The sequence below is a fragment of the Capra hircus genome, chromosome 12 (assembly GCF_001704415.2).
Source record: "Capra hircus breed San Clemente chromosome 12, ASM170441v1, whole genome shotgun sequence".
Lineage (NCBI taxonomy): Eukaryota > Metazoa > Chordata > Mammalia > Artiodactyla > Bovidae > Capra > Capra hircus.
The window spans coordinates 65,452,638-65,470,803 of record NC_030819.1 but is presented as its reverse complement, the minus strand read 5'-3'; the positions used below and the strand labels follow the sequence as shown (position 1 = coordinate 65,470,803).

At 41.3% G+C, this 18,166-nt stretch overlaps 1 protein-coding gene across 1 annotated transcript in view; it reads left to right on the top strand.

Moving 5' to 3' along the window:
- The window catches only part of WDFY2 (WD repeat and FYVE domain containing 2), a 178,140-nt gene that overhangs the window by 123,600 nt on the left and 36,374 nt on the right, over positions 1 to 18,166 (top strand). Inside the window, exons 4-6 of the mRNA XM_018056705.1 lie at positions 5,288 to 5,342; positions 9,510 to 9,660; positions 17,888 to 18,000. Of these exons, the coding sequence (XP_017912194.1) occupies positions 5,288 to 5,342; positions 9,510 to 9,660; positions 17,888 to 18,000 (319 nt within the window). The remainder of the gene's footprint in view (positions 1 to 5,287; positions 5,343 to 9,509; positions 9,661 to 17,887; positions 18,001 to 18,166) is intronic.

Below are 18,166 nucleotides of genomic sequence, written 5' to 3'. Positions count from 1 at the left end.
AGAACAAATTGTAGAATAATGTATATAATATGATCCTGTTTTTATATTTTATACTACACAACAAACCAGAAAAAAAAACCTATATATTTACATAAGGGTTTTCTTCAGGGTGAAAAAAACATGTGGAATGATACAATAGACTGTTAGCACTGTCTCAAAGGACTGAGATAGAGAGTGGAGATAATTACTAACCTCTTCCTTATATATACTGTGTGATTTGTATGCTCAGCTATTACAGTGAACATTAAGAGAGATGTGATGAGAACCCAGCAGCTTTCCCTAAAATCAAATTTCAGGCAAGGGCAATAATTCTTTTCAACCTTGATTCCTTCTTATGATTTCTTTTCAACATTGTTCTAAGAGTTCTGTAGCTAATGGAATAAGATTTAAAAAAAAAAAAGGAAATAAAATGTATATTGACTGGGAAGGAAGAATTAAGACTATCATTGTTGCAGATAACATGATGATTTATGTAGAAAATCTCAAAGAATTGTAAAAAAAAGAAAAAACAAAAAAACCCCAAACCTCCTGGAACTAATAAGCAGTCTTATTGAGGTTTCTCACTGGAAAAGACCCTGATGCTGGGAAAGACTGAGGACAGGAGGAGACCAGGGGCAACAGAGGATGAGATGGTTGGATGGCATCACTGGCTCAGTGGACATGGTTTGAGCAAACTCGGGGAAATAGTGAAGGAAGGAAGCCTGGCAGGCTACAGTCCATGGGGTTGCAAAGAGTTGGACATGACTTAGTAACTGAACAACAACATTAAGATTTCAGGATTCAAGGTTAATATACAAGTCAGTCATTCCCTGTATACCAGCAGTGAACAAGTAGATATTGAAATTAAAAAATATATATATCACTAGCATCCAGAAAGATGAAACACTTGAGTGCAAATCTAACAAAATATGTAGATCTATATGAAAAAAAACACAAACCTCTGGTAAATTAAAGAACTAAATAAATAAAGAGGTGTTCCACATTCATAGGAAAACTCAGTATTGTCAAGATCTCAGTTCTTCCCTATTTGATCTATGGATTCAGTGCAGTTCCACCAACCACCCACCAATCCTTGGAATTTACCCAAAGGAGTTGAAAAAGTACGCCCACACAAAAACCTGCCTGCAGTCGTTTGGTGGTGGTTTAGTTCCAGTCGGGTCTGACTCTTTGTAGCCCCAGGGATTGTAGCCCATTAGGCTCCTCTGTCCATGAGATTTTCCAGGCAAGAAGACTGAAGTGGGTTACCACTTCCTTCTCCAGAGGCTCTTCCTGACCCACATCTCTTGTGTCTCTTGCATTGGCAGGCAGGTTCTTTTCTGGCTGAGCTAGGAGAGAAGCCGCAGCTGTATTTGTAATTGCCAAAACCTGGAAGCAACCAAGATATCCTTTAGTAGATGAATGGATAAGTAAACTGTGGTACATCTTGTCAATGGAATATTATTCAGAGCTAAAAGAAACGAGCAATCAAGCCAAGCAAAGACATGGAGGAAACTTAAATGGGTATTAATGAGTAAAAGAAGTCAGCCTGAAAAGGCTGCTTAACATGATTCCAACTGTATGGCCACCTGGATAAGGCAAAATTTTGGAGATAGTGAATAGCTCTGTGGTGCCAGGGATTAAGCAGGAGAGAAAGATGAATAGGCAAAACACAGAGGACTTTTAGGGCAGTGAAAATACTCTGATACTCCAATGCCAGACATAATGTCATTTTACATTTGTCAAAATCTACAGAATTTAGAACACCAAGAGTAAAGCCTAGAGCAAGCTGTGGACTTGGGGTGATAATGATGTGCGATATAAGTCATCAATCTAACAAATGTACCACTCTGGTGGGATGTTGGTAAAGAGGGAGGCTGTGCATGTGTGGGGACAAGGGCTTTATGAGAAAATCTGTACTTTCCTCGCAATCTTGCTGGGAATCTAAAAATGTTCTTAAAAATAAAAATAAATGAGGGAGGATAGAAAGATGGATAAAATAATCTTAAATGTGCATGTCTTTTATTAAAATGAATTTACTTAGTTTGGATTGTGCTGGGTCTTCGTTGCAGTGCACAGGCCTCCCGTTGCAGTGGCTTCTGGTTGCAGAGCACAGGCCCTAGAGCACATGGGCTTCAGTATTTGCAGCACCCGGGCTCAGTGGCTGTGGTTGATTACCGGCTCAGTAGTTGCCGCTCGCGGGTTCAGTGGACATGGTCCACAGGCTTAGGTGTTATCCACAGGCAGATTCCTCTCCACTGAGCCACCAAGGAAGTCCTCTGTTGTTTTAAATTTGTCTTCACTGGGTCTTCGTTGTGGCACGCAGAACCTTTGACCTTCGTTGCAGCATGCAGGATCTTTAGGTGCGGATTGCAAACTCTGGTGGGTAGCAGGTGGGATCCAGTTCCCTGATCAGAGGTTGTACCCGGGCCCCCTGCATTGTGAGCACGGAGTCTTAGCCATTAGACCACCACGGAGGTCTCTGTTGTTTCAATAAGGAAAACTGAAAATAATATAGACATTTGTCAACAGAAGAACATTCCAGCACATCCTATGCAGTCGTTAAAAAGACTGAAGTCGATAAGTATGTACTCGTATGGAACGATGCGCATGATTTGTTACCAGAAAATAGTATTGTTAAATGATATTAATATTGTGTTTTATTACATATTCCAGTAATACTTTTCATAATAATTATCTCTGAGAAATAGTATCATAAGGAGCTTTTAAATATTTATCAGCCTTATGTTTCCTAGAATAGCAAATTGTCTGTTTGATCAAGAAAGTAATAATGAAAAAAAATGCTGACAGTTTCTGAAATTTTCTCCATGATTATGTATCTATTTTCATAGGAAAAACAAATGAACAGAAATTAAATTCACCTATGCAGTGAACTGAAAATTTTATTATATATGTATATCTTAACCCTAAACACAAATCTGCATCAAGTTGTTTAATTTCATATCCTGCCTGTTTCTGATAGGAATTAATGTACCTTTTGCCCAAGCTAAAGAACCCTTTCAATGTATTCAAAATAACATATGAACGGTAAGAACTCAGTGAACACTTGCCCAAATAGCAATTGTCTTTAAGAAATACATTTTGTGTGTATGATAGGAAATTTAGGATGCTCTAAAGTATGGGGATGCTTTTGAACTGTGGTGTTGGAGAAGACTCTTGAGAGTCCCTTGGACTGCAAGGAGATCCAACCAGTCTATCCTAAAAGAGATCAATCTGGGGTGTTCATTGGAAGGACTGATGCTGAAGATGAAACTCCAATACTTTGGCCACCTCATGCGAAGAGTTGACTCATTGGAAAAGACCCTGATGCTGGGAGGGATTGGGGGCAGGAGGAGAAGGGGACGACAGAGGATGAGATGGCTGGATGGCATCACCGACTCGATGCACATGAGTTTGGGTGAGCTCCGGGAGTTGGTGATGGACAGGGAGGCCTGGTGTGTTGCGATTCATGGGGTCGCAAGAGTCGGACACGGCTGAGCGACTGAACTGAACTGAACTGACAGCTGATTCACTTTGTTGTACAGCAGAAACTAACACAACATTGTAAAGCAATTATCCTCCAGTAATAAATATAAATAAAGAATGGGGCCCAGAGCTGAGCTATTCTTGCCGGGGATTAAGGGTGGTCGTGAACCATTGCTCAGATATGTACGTGCCTTTTTACCCACACTTACAATCTCCTTATGGGAAAACTACTTGACTTCTCTAAAAATTAGTCTGCTCTCTTCAATTGTGAGCCTAGCACTTCAGAAACCAGAAATGAATATTATGCCACTCCTTGAAGGAATAATGAAACGAATTTAAAAAATGACAAGTTGCATAATGTTATTACTGAGAAAAACATGGTGAAGAAAACCCATTTGCAGATAAGCTCCTTAAGGAGGGCTGGGGTGGAAGAGTCAACACCCAGAGGGACTTTGTTAAGGTGTTTATCCTCTCACATCACCTTATACTTTAACTTTGTGGCACCTATTGCAAAAGCAGTGTAATTATGTACCTCTGAAAAACCACAGAAACTATATGAATTCAGTAAATACCCAGATTGCAAGTCACGCGTCTGTACATCTGTCCTCCTACCGCCTTTCTTGAAGTCATCAAGGAGCAATTCTGAAAGCCTCCAAATGTTTTGAAAAGATTCATTGCTCTGTTTTTCAGTTCCCATAAAGACTTCAATTTAGTACTCTTGGCAGTTTTCCTTATATTTGACAGCCTATTGTTTAAGAATATATGGAAATATACTGTTTAAGAATGCACTGGGATGACCCAGAGGGATGGTACAGGGAGGGAGGAGGGAGGGGGGTTCAGGATGGGGAACACGTGTACACCCGTGGCGGATTCATGCTGATGTATGGCAAAACCAATACAATATTGTAAAGTAATTAGCCTCCAATTAAAATAAATAAATGTATATTTAAAAAAAAAGAATATATGGACATTTCAAAATTTGAAATGCTGCTTTCAGATTTTGCTTTTGAAAGAAGTTAAAGGACTCAAAACTTGGCTGGAACTTATATACCTTTGAGTGGCTTCTACATATGGGTCTTTGTGCTTAGATGAAGTAGGCTAACATAAACACAAAATCACCTCTTCTGTGTCTTCAGAAAGAGTATGTACAATGTGTTATATAGAAACTGATCATTTTGAGTAAATTTGACACTGAAACTAACCTCATCAGATTGGGAGACACCTTTTACATATTTTTTTTTTCACTATTTATTGACTATCTTTTACATACCCATTTTTCACTATTTCTTGACTCTCTACTGTGCCAAAGCACTGTCAGGTGCTGTGGGGCACAGGGATGAGTAAGATGCAGCCTTGAGAAGCTTGTTGTACTGGGAAACAAGACTGCTATTGGAAACAGAATCTTTAAAATAGCTAACTTATTTTCCTAGTAGAGCATTACCATCCTGTTTGATCCTTGGCCAGAGACTTGCAAAATTTCAGCTGTGGTACCACCGAGAAAAAAAGTAATTTGAATCGGATTTACCTTCAAAATTGACCTGGATCAAAACTCTGAACTTGATCCAGTTTTCTTCTCATGTATACTCAAAAAAAAAAAAAAATCAATTTCAGAGTTGTAAGGTTAAAAATCATGATAATTGCATTGGATCATAATTATGATTTTTACTTTTAGAGGGGTACAGAAAATGCTGAGTTGATTGGCAAAATACTAATGTTAGATGTAATTCAGTGATGATGTTTGCTTTATACAATCCAATTTTTTACCAAACATGTTTATTCACTTAAAGAATTTCTTTTTGCTTAATATTTTCCTTCTCTTTTGTAGGAGTTTATTTTATCAGAAGATTATAACAAGATGACTCCTGTGAAAAACTATCAAGGTAGGAATGAGAGTAGTGTTTCCATTGCCTTCGACTTTGAAATGTTCCTTGATGGCCACAAGACGGGATTTAACTTTACAACAGTCACTGGGAACAAAGCTCTGCAGTGCTTTGTGGTGAATATTATCCCGGCTTTTGAATCAAGAAGCAGAGGCCTGAGGAGATCGGCTGACTGGCACACAGTCCCGTAGCCGGTAGCTTGCAGAGCCCGTCCAGTTCCCATGTGACTCCAGCACCCACGGCCTTTGTCCTTGGTCTCCCTGCTCCACCCTGCTGCCTGGAGACCCTGCAGCAGACTTGGAGAGCGGGGCCGGGCTTGGGAGTGAGCTGCTTTCCACGGAGCTCATTCCAGCTCTGGGTAACGGTTCTGAAAGGTTCATATTGTCTCAGGGAAGGCGTTCGGGTTTTATTGGCATTGTTCCATAGACCATTTACATAATACAGATCAGGAGCAAATTTTCACTAAGGAGTGTTTCCTCCAGGTCAACAGGGGCAGGGGCCAGAATATTAGAAAAGTAGACCTTGGAACACTTAGAGGTCGTTTCATCCACATCTTGTGACCTCATTCATGATCATCCGGCCTCTCCTCTTGAGGTATCCTTAGACATAGCAACCCCTCCTGATTTTAGAAAATTCTCAGCATTAAGTTCTTCGTTTCTAGATGTTAAGCAAAAATTCATTTCCCTATGGGTTTATTCTTTTTTTTTCTCCTTTAATAACTAGTTTTTATTTTTTTCTTTTGAGCCTTTTATTTTGCACTGGGGCATAGCCCACTAACAATGTTGAGATACCTTCAGATGAACAGCAAAGGGACTCAGCCATACACATACGTGTATTCCTCCCCTCCCATCCAGGCTGCCACATAACATCGAGCAGAGTTCTATGTGCTATGCAGTAGGTCCTTTTTGGTTATCTATTTTAAATATAGCAGTGTGTACATCACCATCCCTATGGGTTTATTCTTTAGTGTTTTTTTATGTATCACTGATCATTTATTGAGTACCTACTGTGTTCCAATAACTGAAAATTATAATAGTGAACAAGGCATGCATAGTATCCATGCATCCCCCATGAAAATAGAATCAAGTAAATCTAAACAGAATGAAAGCAGATCAAATTCAGCAATATATAAAAAGGGAAGTACATCACAACCAAGTGAGGTTTATTCCCAAAAAGAAATAAAAGCAGGGACAGGTGTTTGTCCATATCATAGCAGCCTTATTCACAATAGCCAAGAAATGGAAGCAGCCTAAATATTCACAGATGGATGAATGGGTAAACAAAATATGGTTTATCAATACAGTGGATTCTTATTTGGCCACAAAAGGAGACTGAAGTGCTGATACCCGTTACCATGTGGATGAACCTTGAAAACATGCTGAGTGAAAGAAAAGCCCATACATCATATGATCACATTTATGTGAAATGTTAAGAGTAGGAGAATTCATAGCCACAGAAAGTCCATTAGGGGTTCCTCAGGGATGGGGCTAAGGGGATTGGAGGTATGGGTTTATTTTGGAGGTGAGAGGAATGTTTAGAACATTCCCCATAATGATTGCACGACACTGTGAATATACGAAAACTCACTGAATTATACCCTGAAAAATGGTTTAAATGGGGAATTTTATATTATGTGGATTTTTTATCTCAATTACCATTTTTTAAAAACAATCACTTTTAAACCAAGTGATTCCAAAAACAAAGACATTACAAGAAAGGAGAACTACAGCCCCAATTCTCTCATAAACTTAGACGTTAAAGTCCTAAAAGAAATACTAGCAAATCCAGCAACATGTAAAAAGAATTATACACGATGACCAAGTGGGGTTTATTCCAGATAGGCACAGCTGGTTCAGTGAAAATCAGTGTAATCCGTCACGTCAAAAGCCTAAAGAAGAAAAATCATAGGATCATATTAATTGACACAGAAAAAGCATTCAATAACACCTGATTCTCACTCATGATCTAAACTCTCAGCAAACTGCAAATAGACAGGAACTTCCCCAGCTTGAAGAGAAACAGCTATTAAACAAACAAACTACAGCTAACATCATGCTGTTGACTCTTGTCCAACTGCAGATGGGGAAGTGCTGAGGTATTTACTGTTGAAACATACCTGCGTATAAGTGGACCCATGCAGTTCAAACATGCCTTGTTCAGGGGTCACGTGGACTGAATTGTGAGAAACTAGATGTTTCCTCCCTAAGATGGATCGTGGCCCCTGTTTAACAAGTACAGCCAGGCTTCAAGCCTAGGTTCCTGAAGCTTAGCGCCACGTATGTATCTTCAAATGGTTTCTTTTTGAGTAAGAGAATTCTGTCATCGTAGAAAGAGTATGCGCTTTGAGTTTTAGGGTTTGTTTTTTGTTGGTTTTCTGTTTGTATTTTCAGTAGTCATAGGCAGCCTGACAGAGAAAGAGAACCGACTTTGGCAGAGAGACTAGGGTTTTAATTCCGTCCTTGTCACTCAGTGATTGTGCAGCTTTGAGCAAGTCACATAAGAGTTTTGAGTCTCTGTCTCCTCCTCGGATGCAGGATGGTAGCTTGGAGCGCTGTAAACCCCCTTATCTTCCTACTATCATCCCCTTGGGCTTAGAAAGTAACAGGAAGAGGGTTAACGTCGCCTTCTTGAAAACAGGGAGCAAGGCGCTGGGGGCCACGTTCTGCCTGAAGCAGGCTTGAAAGTGAACCGTTTGAGAGTCTGCTTTTATTCCACCATTGGTGGAGCTTAAATTGGCCATTTGATGACACAGACACGACAGGAGTTTCTCCAGGAAGTCCCATCTTTGGGTTTAAGACAGCGTTTTGATCTTGATGGTGGCCGATTCTCTGAAAGGCAGGTACTGTGCAGAGAAGTTACAGTATTATTGCTTCTATGCCCCTTCTAAATCCCTTTAGACACTCCAGCTTCAGATGTCAGATTTTTAAACATCAGGCATTTGGTGAAATGTCTGTCCCAGAGGGATTCACTGTGGTTCTGGCCGTACTGTTTGGTCACCAGTCTAGAAGGGCCATCTTGCCAAGACCAGGTTGTGTGTGTAAAAGAAAGAGGGCCCCCAGCTTTGCAGAGTCATTGCAGTGACTAAGTGAGGGAATATGTTTGAGTCCTTGGCACTTGTTAGACGTTCAGAAATTGGCAGTGATATTGTTACTGCTGATAGAGCTGCATTGATCCATCCATGTCTCGTCCTATTTTCATGATGAAAATGGGAAGCTGATGTCTTTTCTGTCACCCCGTCACACTCAGGATGTCTCTTCTCACCCACCAGGCTGCCACCTCCTGGGCACAGGTAGCCTGGTGAGGTCCAAGTTCCGAGACTTCAGTCTTTGTTTACTCCAGTCAGCTCTGTTCAGTGGCCATGGACACCCCCATACCTCTCCCCCTGGAATTGTATAAGAAGAAGAAAGCAAATACTTTACTGATTTTACTTGGTACTTGAGAAGCCATGAGACCTTGGCCAAACTCCTCGACTTGATCCTGCCTCAGTTTGCCCACATGCAAAGCAAGGAGAGGGGGGTCGAGGACCTGAATAGTGTCTTCTAACTCTGAAACTGTGTGATGCAATACTTCTGTGATGGTGGTGCCCTTATTCCTGAGCGACCCTGGGAAATTTGCTCCCATTATCTCATTATGTATACTTTGATGTAGGGGATATTTCATTCTTTTTTTTTTTTATGTGGCCCTTGAGAATAATTCTGCTGTCCTTTCCAAGCTCCAAGCATTTGATTTGTCATGGAAAATTCATCTAGAACTTTGTTGTGGGTTTCAAAGCCAGCCTTCATCAAAAGGAGGACAGTAATGCTCTTTGCTTTTTTTTCTTAAGCTTAAATAAACTGACCCAGTAACTTACTAGGAGAGCATCGTTCCTAACGTGTTTTGCAGTCACAGTGATCTGGCTTTCTCTAGACCAGCAGTTCTAACAAGTCTAAAAGAGGTGGCCCCTGGCCCTTGGGTTATTGGTAACATTTTCTTATAGGGACTCAGATGTGGTCTTCTCCGGGGGCATGGCTGTACCCCTGATGAGAACCACTGTTCCAGCTTGCGTTTGCCATGATGATCTACTGTTTAGCTTAGGCTGGGGCGGGGGAGGAGACAACCTTGCACCTCTGTGGACCACGCCTTGTTTAGGATGCTTGATGGGTTGTTTTCTTGTCTCTTGGTTTTCAGCGCATCAGAGCCGAGTGACGATGATCCAGTTTGTCCTGGAGCTGGAGTGGGTGCTGAGCACGGGACAGGACAAGCAGTTTGCCTGGCACTGCTCCGAGAGTGGGCAGCGTCTGGGAGGTTATCGCACCAGTGCTGTGGCCTCAGGCCTGCAGTATCCTTTGCTGGACAGAATCCCTTGGTGGGAACTTAGCTGTTGACTTCTTTCTTTCATGAGCATTCTGGGTATGTGCACTTTGAAGGTTTTGTGTTTTATTTGCTGAGTTGCCCTGCTGATTAAGATGCTTATAAACCATCCTAACACGTAAATTGTCAGAGGTCCTCATGTAGGCGGGGTAAATCAATTTCTCCTGAAATAACAGTCCCTGCCGAGCAGGTTGTGGGTCTGCTGTGAGCAGAGTCTGACATCTACACAGCACACAGCCCAGATTTGTGAGCCTCAGCCGTCAGAAAGGTTATGGAACACGGAGATAATGCTGTCACTGAATTACAGTCTTTTATTTTTGTACAGAAATAATTTACACATAGGTATTAAAGTTGAGAACATTCACATTTTGGTGCCTGGCAGAAGAACCACAGGATCCCTATTCATTTTAAAAATATTTATTGAGAAGCTACCATGCTGGGACCAGCGTAGGCTGACTGAACACGGTAATGCTATGAATAAGTCTTTGTTCCAGGTACCAGATTTTTCCAGAATGTGTAGAATGACACTAACTCTTATCTCCCAAGCTTCCAGGGTCCGTGTGCTCACTGTGCATACCTGCCAGTGATGGGTGATCCTCACATCCAGCGCTCTGGGCACTTGGGCCTGACAAGTGTGAGACCTGGATGGGTGATGCTACCATTGTAAGAAGGAAGGGGCTCTGAGTTTCTTCTTTCAAAAGCATAGAATCTCTCCACCTTCTGACAAACGAGGAAATAGTTAGAAACAGATTACTTGTCTGCCGAAACAGGATGGAAGAATAAGACTTGCTTTCAGATTTTCATCTCATATTTATAAAATGCCTGTTCAGTAATTTGCAGCCATCTGGCAGAGTACCTTGCTGTTTCCGTGCAGACATGTGGCAGTTGTTGTATTTGTGTGTGTGTGTGTTTAGGTTAATGCCGCTCCTATTTTCCTACTGGAAGGGCAAGAGGAAGAAACTGAGAGTGGCCATATGGGAAGTTTTGAAAGTGGCAGGTTACCAAGAAGACCAGAAGCAAGGGTGAGGAGGAATGGAAATCGAGATCAACTTTATCTTTGAGAGGGTGGTTGATAAAAGAAACTCCATGCTTTACTTCCTAAAAAGCCGGTTCAGACAAGCATAATGCTTGAATTGAAGTACATGATCTCTCCTGCCAGTAGATTAATGATTTCTTGCAGTGCTTAGATTAGATCTCCCTGAGAGATCATCCGTCCAATTTCTCATTTACAGATGAGCAGCTACAGCCCAGAGTGGGTCCCATGCCTCTCTCTGCAGCCCCCCAGCTGGTATGAAGGAAAATCACCACCACAACCCAGGTTTTCTGCCATAGACTGCTGGGTTTTCCCAGCAGTTAAACTGCATTACCCCTTTGAGGAAAGAACCAATGGCATCAATATAATTTGTCCTTAACATTCTGGCTTTTCTATCACTAGCCAAGCCTAGTGATGTATCTTCTGTATCACCTAACCAAGCCGGGGAGCACAGAAAGAAAGACAGATCTTGCCCTTAAGAAGTTTATTTTTTAAACTATCTGAAAATGGTTGGGGGGAACCCCATAAATACACAGAATTAAACTTGTCCTGACTCTTATTATGGTCTTTGCCTCGTCTGTTCAGGCATCTCCAAAGGTCATCTTCATTTTTCAGCTGTTTCCTTTGGCCACACCATGTGCTTTACCAGGCAGAAAAAAATCATGGGATTGGCTAGCAGAAGCTTTGATGTGTAGTGAAAACCTCAGGCTTCATTCCCCCGTGCAAATGACCATCCAGTCCAACCTTGGAAGGGAGCAGCAATACTGCAGAGATGCCCTTCCAGAAAACTCCCTCCGCCTCCCCAGCTCCAGTTCTGGAGTCCCAGTGCCAGCCCTGGCTCCTGGGAGCCTAAAACTGCCTGGTGTTTTCCCAGTGCAGTGACCTGATGCATAACAACGCTGAATTTGCCAGAGTCTCAGCCAGGAACCATGTGACCTTCCCAGGCTGCAGGGCTTTTCCTGGGAGCCGCCTGGTGTGTAATTGCCAATAAACAACCCATACAGATTGGGGTTCACCTAAAATCCAGTTTTTAAACCCATTTGTTTCATGGGACCCCCCTCCTCCACCACCTCGCCCCCACTTCTTTCTGCCGTCTTCTATACTTAACAGGGTTTTTTTTTTTTTTTTTGTGGGGGAGGGGGTGGTTAGTGATAATGAAAAGAAGATCTGTTGAAATAAAATGTTCAGAATAATATTATAATCCCCATTTCTCTTCATAGTGGACGCTGGTGGTGTAGATAAAAATTTTCTACATATAAATTCATTCTTTCCCATCTGCATCTCAAACAGTCATTCAAACAAGCCAACAAGTGAGAATAAGTCAGAGGGAATATAGCCTTTCTCCTCTTCTTTCAGGCCTCTTTGCGAAGTAAATACGCAATGGAAGTAACCAAAATTCAAGTAGAGAAACAAAGGATGACAAAACGACTGACCAGTTCACAAATTGAATTATCAGGTTTGAAATCACCTCAAAATCTTCGTTGCTTTGGCTGAATACCTGACGGATATTAAGTGAACTACCATACTGTGTGTGTGTGTCCAGCCCTATCTGGCCCTTTGCAGCCCCGTGGACAAGAGCCCACCAGGCTTCTCTGTCCGTGGATTTTCCAAGCAAGAATACTGGGCTGGGTTGCCATTGCCCCCTCCAGGGGATCTTCCTGACCCAGGGATCGAATCTCCGGGGTCTCCTGCATTGGCAGGTGGATTCTTTACCACTAGCACTGCCCGGGAAGCCAGATTATCATATTACCAACAACAACAACGATAATAATAATAAAGAAGCGAAGGAGAGGAAAAAGAAGAAAATATCTTATATTTGCAGCCCCTGAGTGTTTCCCTAGTGCTTCTACATAACGTTACTTTGTTCCCTAGCAAAACATAAAGACCTCATTCTCAATTTTCAGAGTAGAATGCATCAGAGAGGCTCAACAGGTTAAGAGGCTTTCTTGAGGTCACGTGACTGTTACCTGGCAGAACCAGGATTAGAATTTGGGATTTTAAATCTTTGTGCACAACTAGATACAGCAGAACGGAGCTGGTTCCCCAGGGTCCCATGGCAGGTTGACGTAGGAAATAGAGCTGTTTTCCTCCCCTGCTTCTGTTGCTGGTCTTTACATTTATCTAGCCTCATCCTTCGTTCGGTCATTGGACCACATTTTGGTCAGATCTGGTCATGCTTCTACAAAAATAATTTAGGTACTCTGCATCTTAAGAATTTCTCCATGTTGGAGATATTTCCAAGGTACCACCCTCTTCTGTTTATTCCTGTTTGGGGAAAGAGTACTGAAAAGCTATTAAGATTATCTTGATTTTCATATTTCCTCGTGTCATACTAAATTCCAGTCACTCTGGCTTTGAGGTTTTCCTATAATTTTATTTTAGCCCTCTTCCAAATAGCTTGTGTTGCATCCATGTATGTGTGTGTGTGTGTGTGTGTGTGTGTGTGTGTGTGTATTATTTCCCCGAAATTGCGAAGACTTGCATCTGTTTTTTCTTGTAATTAATCAAGATAATTAAAATTTAAGGCGATCTTATTCTTTGTAAATCTTAATATTGTTTTATGTATATCTGATAACTTTTCTCCCTATTCTTGAGACCAGAAGAATTTGCTATACCTTGTTGTCCTTTGCTTTAAAAAAATGCATTAATATGAAAATTTTAAAACTCGTATCAAATTGAAGAAGATAGTGTAGTGGACACTCATGTACTTACTGTCCCTTTCTGTCTGTCTTTTCACTGGAGTAGTTTAAAGCAAATTCTAGACCTTATGTCTTCTTATCCTTACACACTTCATTATGCACCTCTCAAAAATATGAATCTTTGCCCAATAACCACAGCGCTGTCATTACTCCTAAAGTTTATAATCACTCCTTGATAATACTGAATAATTGATACATTTCAAATTTAATTCATTGTTTCAGAAGTGGCTCTTTGCAGTGGATCTGTTTGAAATCAAGGTCCACACGTTGGATGTGGTGGTTGCATCTCCTAAACTTCCCGGTCTTCCTTTCAGATTTTTTTTTATGCCACTGTACCTTGTTGAGGGGACTGAGTCAGTTCTCCTTTAGAGTCTCATGTTCTGAAGTGGCCTCTGCTACCTCGTAATGTCATATAACTTGCTCTTCTTCCCACTTTTTCCCCTACTTTTCCTGTAAGCTGAAAGTGGCCTCTCATATCTTGATTCAGTTCAGATTCAGCTTTTGGGCAGAACACTTGGTATTTGCGCTGTGTAGTTCATTCTGCTTCTCATCAGGAGACACGGCATGTTGGGTCATCACCCTTCCAGTGACAGCAAGATGGATCGGTGGTTCTGGTGGTGGCAGCGGGGTCCCTGCAGGGCAGTCTTCCCCATCAGCCTGTCCTTTAGCGGGTTCATCCACTGCTTTTCTTTTCCCAAATCCGGTCCTTTCGTTAGGATTGCAAAAGGGTGATTTTGTAATCCTTTCATTTTTTTCCTACATTTATTAGTTGGATTTCTTCTATAAAGTAGAATTTTCCCTCATTGACTACAGCTGTTTGGTTATCCTGAAATACAGTTAGTACAGGAAAAGCAACATCAGTTCTTAATTATTTCTCTTTAATTGCTCATTTTTAAAGCAGACATTTAATGCCCTAGTTACCTTCAGTAGAGATTTGTTTTTGGAGCATTATTATAAACTCTTAGTTTGGTTTTTAATAATATATTCAGTATATTTCAGTAAACTCCTCCCTGTCTCCCACTTTCTTTCTTTTTAAAATTTTTTAAAAATTTATTTTCTTTTCTTGGTTGTGCCAACCGACTTGTGAGATCCTACTTCCCTGACTAGGGATCAAACCTGGGTCCTTGGCAGTGAAAGTGTGGAGTCCTAACCACTGGATCGCCAGGGAATTTGCTCCCCCCTTTCTTTTTCCTGATGCTCATGTTGTCCCATCTTTGGCCAGTGAGAGCCACATCATATTGGCTCCTGTGTCTTTTTGATAGAACCCCACTCGCCTTTGGTAGCATTTTTGTTTTGTTTTTTTTCCTGACCAGACTGCAGCAGGTTTAATAGCGACTCCAAAGACCCAGAACCTACAAAGAGGACCTGATTTGGGAAAACAATCTTTGTGCATGTGGTTGTGGATTTTGAGATGAGATAAATCTGGATTAAGGTGGGCCCTTGTTTGGGCTCAGCTGCTCAGCGGTGTTGACTCTTTGTGACCCCATGAGCTGTAGCCTGCCAGGCTCCTCTCTCCATAGACTTTTCCAGGCAACAATACCGGAGTGGGTTGCCATTTCCTACTCCAGCATTTTTGTTTCTTGACGCAACATGTTTTAAGCTCGTCTGGTATTTTCCTGTTCCAGTCCTGGAATCAGCCGTTTCTGTTAATGAAGAACAGTACTCAGAGATAGCTAGGAAATACGTGTATGTGTATTTTTAAAAAAAGAAAATAAATCATCAGTTCATATAATACTTCTAACTCAGATTTCACCTTATAGAGTTTTTGTTTCATTTTTGTACTTGATTCTTTTGTCTTGGGCTGAAAACCTTAGCTCCTAAGCACCAGCATAACTCCTTATTTGGCTCTATCCCATGGTGTATGTAGAGCTTCCCTGGTGGCAAAGAACCCACCTGCCAGCAGGAGACTTGAGTTTGATCCCTGGGTTGGGAAGACCCCTGGAGAAGGAAATGGTAGCCCACTCCAGTATTCTTGCCTGGAGAATCCCATGGACAGAGGAGCCTGGAGGGCTACTGTCATGGGGCTGAAAAAGTTGGACATGATTTAGTGACTAGGCACTAGCAGGGTGTATTTGTTTCAAAATAATGATACAGTATTGTAATAACAGGACCACTGAATGAGATGTTAGGTTTTTTTTGTTGTTTTCTTTGTCCTGAGGATATATTCTACCAAGAACATACAGTTAAAATGCTGTGTTTTAAAGTGACTTGAAATAATTATGTTAGCTCTGTGGTTATATCAGGAAGTTGATAGTAGCTGTATTCATTTTTTTGTTGTTGTCAATTTGGGGGATTTTTTAAAAAATTATGAATATTTTTCATATGTAAAATAATACAAGATTCCATCATGGAAATGATCTGATGAGAGAAAGTTCTTACTACCACCCTCATCTGCTCAGCTTTTTTCTCTCCTCTCTGTAGGCAGCCATTAAAAATTTTTTTTTATTTTTACACTTAAAAAAATGTTTTTAGTTAATTTTTTAATTAAAAAAAAATTTTTTTTTATTTAGTTTGGGTGTGCCAGGTCTTAGTTGTGGCGCTCTGAATCATTAGTTGTGGCATGCAGGACCTAGTTCCCGGACCACGGATCAGACCTGGGCCTGCTTTAGGAGCCCAGAGTCTTAACCACTGAACCACCAGGAACATCCCGACAGCCATTTTTGATCAATCTTAATTTATCTTTCCAGTGTTTCCTTTTGTAAATATAAGCACGCGCACACACACACACACACACACACACTCTATTTCCCTCTTGTTCTTACATAAAGGTAGGGTAGCATGTAAACTCTCACATACCTCGGCTTTATTTCCCCACTTAATAAAATATCCTGGAAATTATTCCATGCCAAGTTTCCTAGCTGTGTAGGGTTCTTTTGGCCGGATGTATCATAGTTAATGGGTTTCCCAGGTGGCCACAAGTGGTGAAGAACCTGCTTGCCAGGGCCAGAGACATAAGAGACTCAGGTTCGATCCCTGGCTCAGGAGGATCCCCTGGAGGAGGGCATGGCAACCCTGTCCAGTACTCTTGCCTAGAGAATCCCATGGACAGAGGAGCCTGGAAGGCTCTTGTAGTCCATGGGGTCGCAGAGTGGGACATGACTGGAAGTGACCAGGCATGCATCATATTTACTAAGTCCTCTTTTGATGGACTTTTGGATCGTTTCCAAACTTTAGGTCATGCTGCGTTATGGGATATCATTCTTTATTTTGGCCATTGCATCTCTGGGGCAGATCTGTTCAAATAGCATTGCTGGGCATTCCCAACCAGGGATGGCTTTGGTTTGTTACTGGAGACCAGTCACATAGGCAGCCTCTTCCTACATGGATCAGCATTCCAGACTCCCAGAAGGAAAGCAGGTGTTTGGCACAAATTGTATTGTTTACACAGTTAAGGCACAGTCAGCCACTATTGTCTGTTAAAGTGGTGGGAACGCTCCCAAAAATCCAAGTTCCCAGAAGCCATGCCAATCTTGAAATAGCAGCCTTTCAAAGGGTACCAGTCAGGCCTGCTAGGTTTGTTTTTTTTTTTCCCTGCAAAGTACCATTTTCATTTCTTCAGCTATCCATCCATTCATGTATCTTGCCTATTTTTTTTAAACTAGGTTTGTAGTCTCCTTCCTAATTGCTCTTTTCATATTAGAAATTTGGGCCTTCTGTGACATCAGTCGCAGATATTTTTTCCACTTTGTCTTGTGCCTTGATTATGGTATTTGCTTGTTGTTCGTAGCTTTCCCCACTCCAAGGTTAGAAGGAGACTCTCCCATCTAGAACTTATATTCTTCATTTTTTTCCATTTAGATCCCTCATTCGTTTGAAGTTCATCCTAGCATATAAAGAAATACAGATCCTGTTCTATTTTTCCAAATGACTGCTCAGTGTGTGCCAACTTTATTTTTCACTCATCTTTTCCTTGTTCATTTGAAAAGCCAGCTTTTTATCAGATATGTACTAAATTTATACATGCTTTGGGGCTTATTTCTAGACTTTCTATTCTGTTCCCGTGGTCTGAGTGTGCTACTTAATAGTAGCACACTCAGTTAAAGAGACTTGACAACATGTTTTAACATCTAGTAGGGCTAACCTCCCCCAGTCACAATACCACATTACTCTTATTTTCAGAGTATTCTTGGCTCTTCTTGCTTGCTTATTTTTCTATGTGACTTTAGAATAAATATATCCAATTCTAAGGGGAAAAATTAATTTTTGCAGGGATTATATTACATTTATAAATTCATGTTGTCAGAATTCTCATCTTTATCATGTTGAGTCCCACTATTCAGTAATACAGCATGTCTTCCGCTTAGTTACTTCCACTTTTTGTGTCTTTCAGCATTATATCCAGGTTCTCCTCATGTGAGATTTGCACCTTTCTTTTACATTTATGCTTTTTTTGGTGGGAAGGTGGGGGGCGGTCAACCCATCCACTCACTTTTGAGAAACAATCCTTAATGCTTACATGATAGATTTGATGTTGAAACCCGGCACGTGTTCATTGGTGACCAGTCAGGCCAAGTAACCATCCTCAAACTGGAGCAAGAAAACTGCACCCTGGTCACAACATTCAGAGGACACACAGGTGGGATTGAAAGCGGACCCTCCAAGTGCTCCTCTCACACCGACCTGTCCCCTGCCACGTGTTCTGATGTTCACATGATGTGCTGTGAAAGTGACGAGGCACACCCTGGGCCTGTGTGATGGTAACACGTGATAGATGTAGCTGATTGCAGCATGATTCGGAAAGA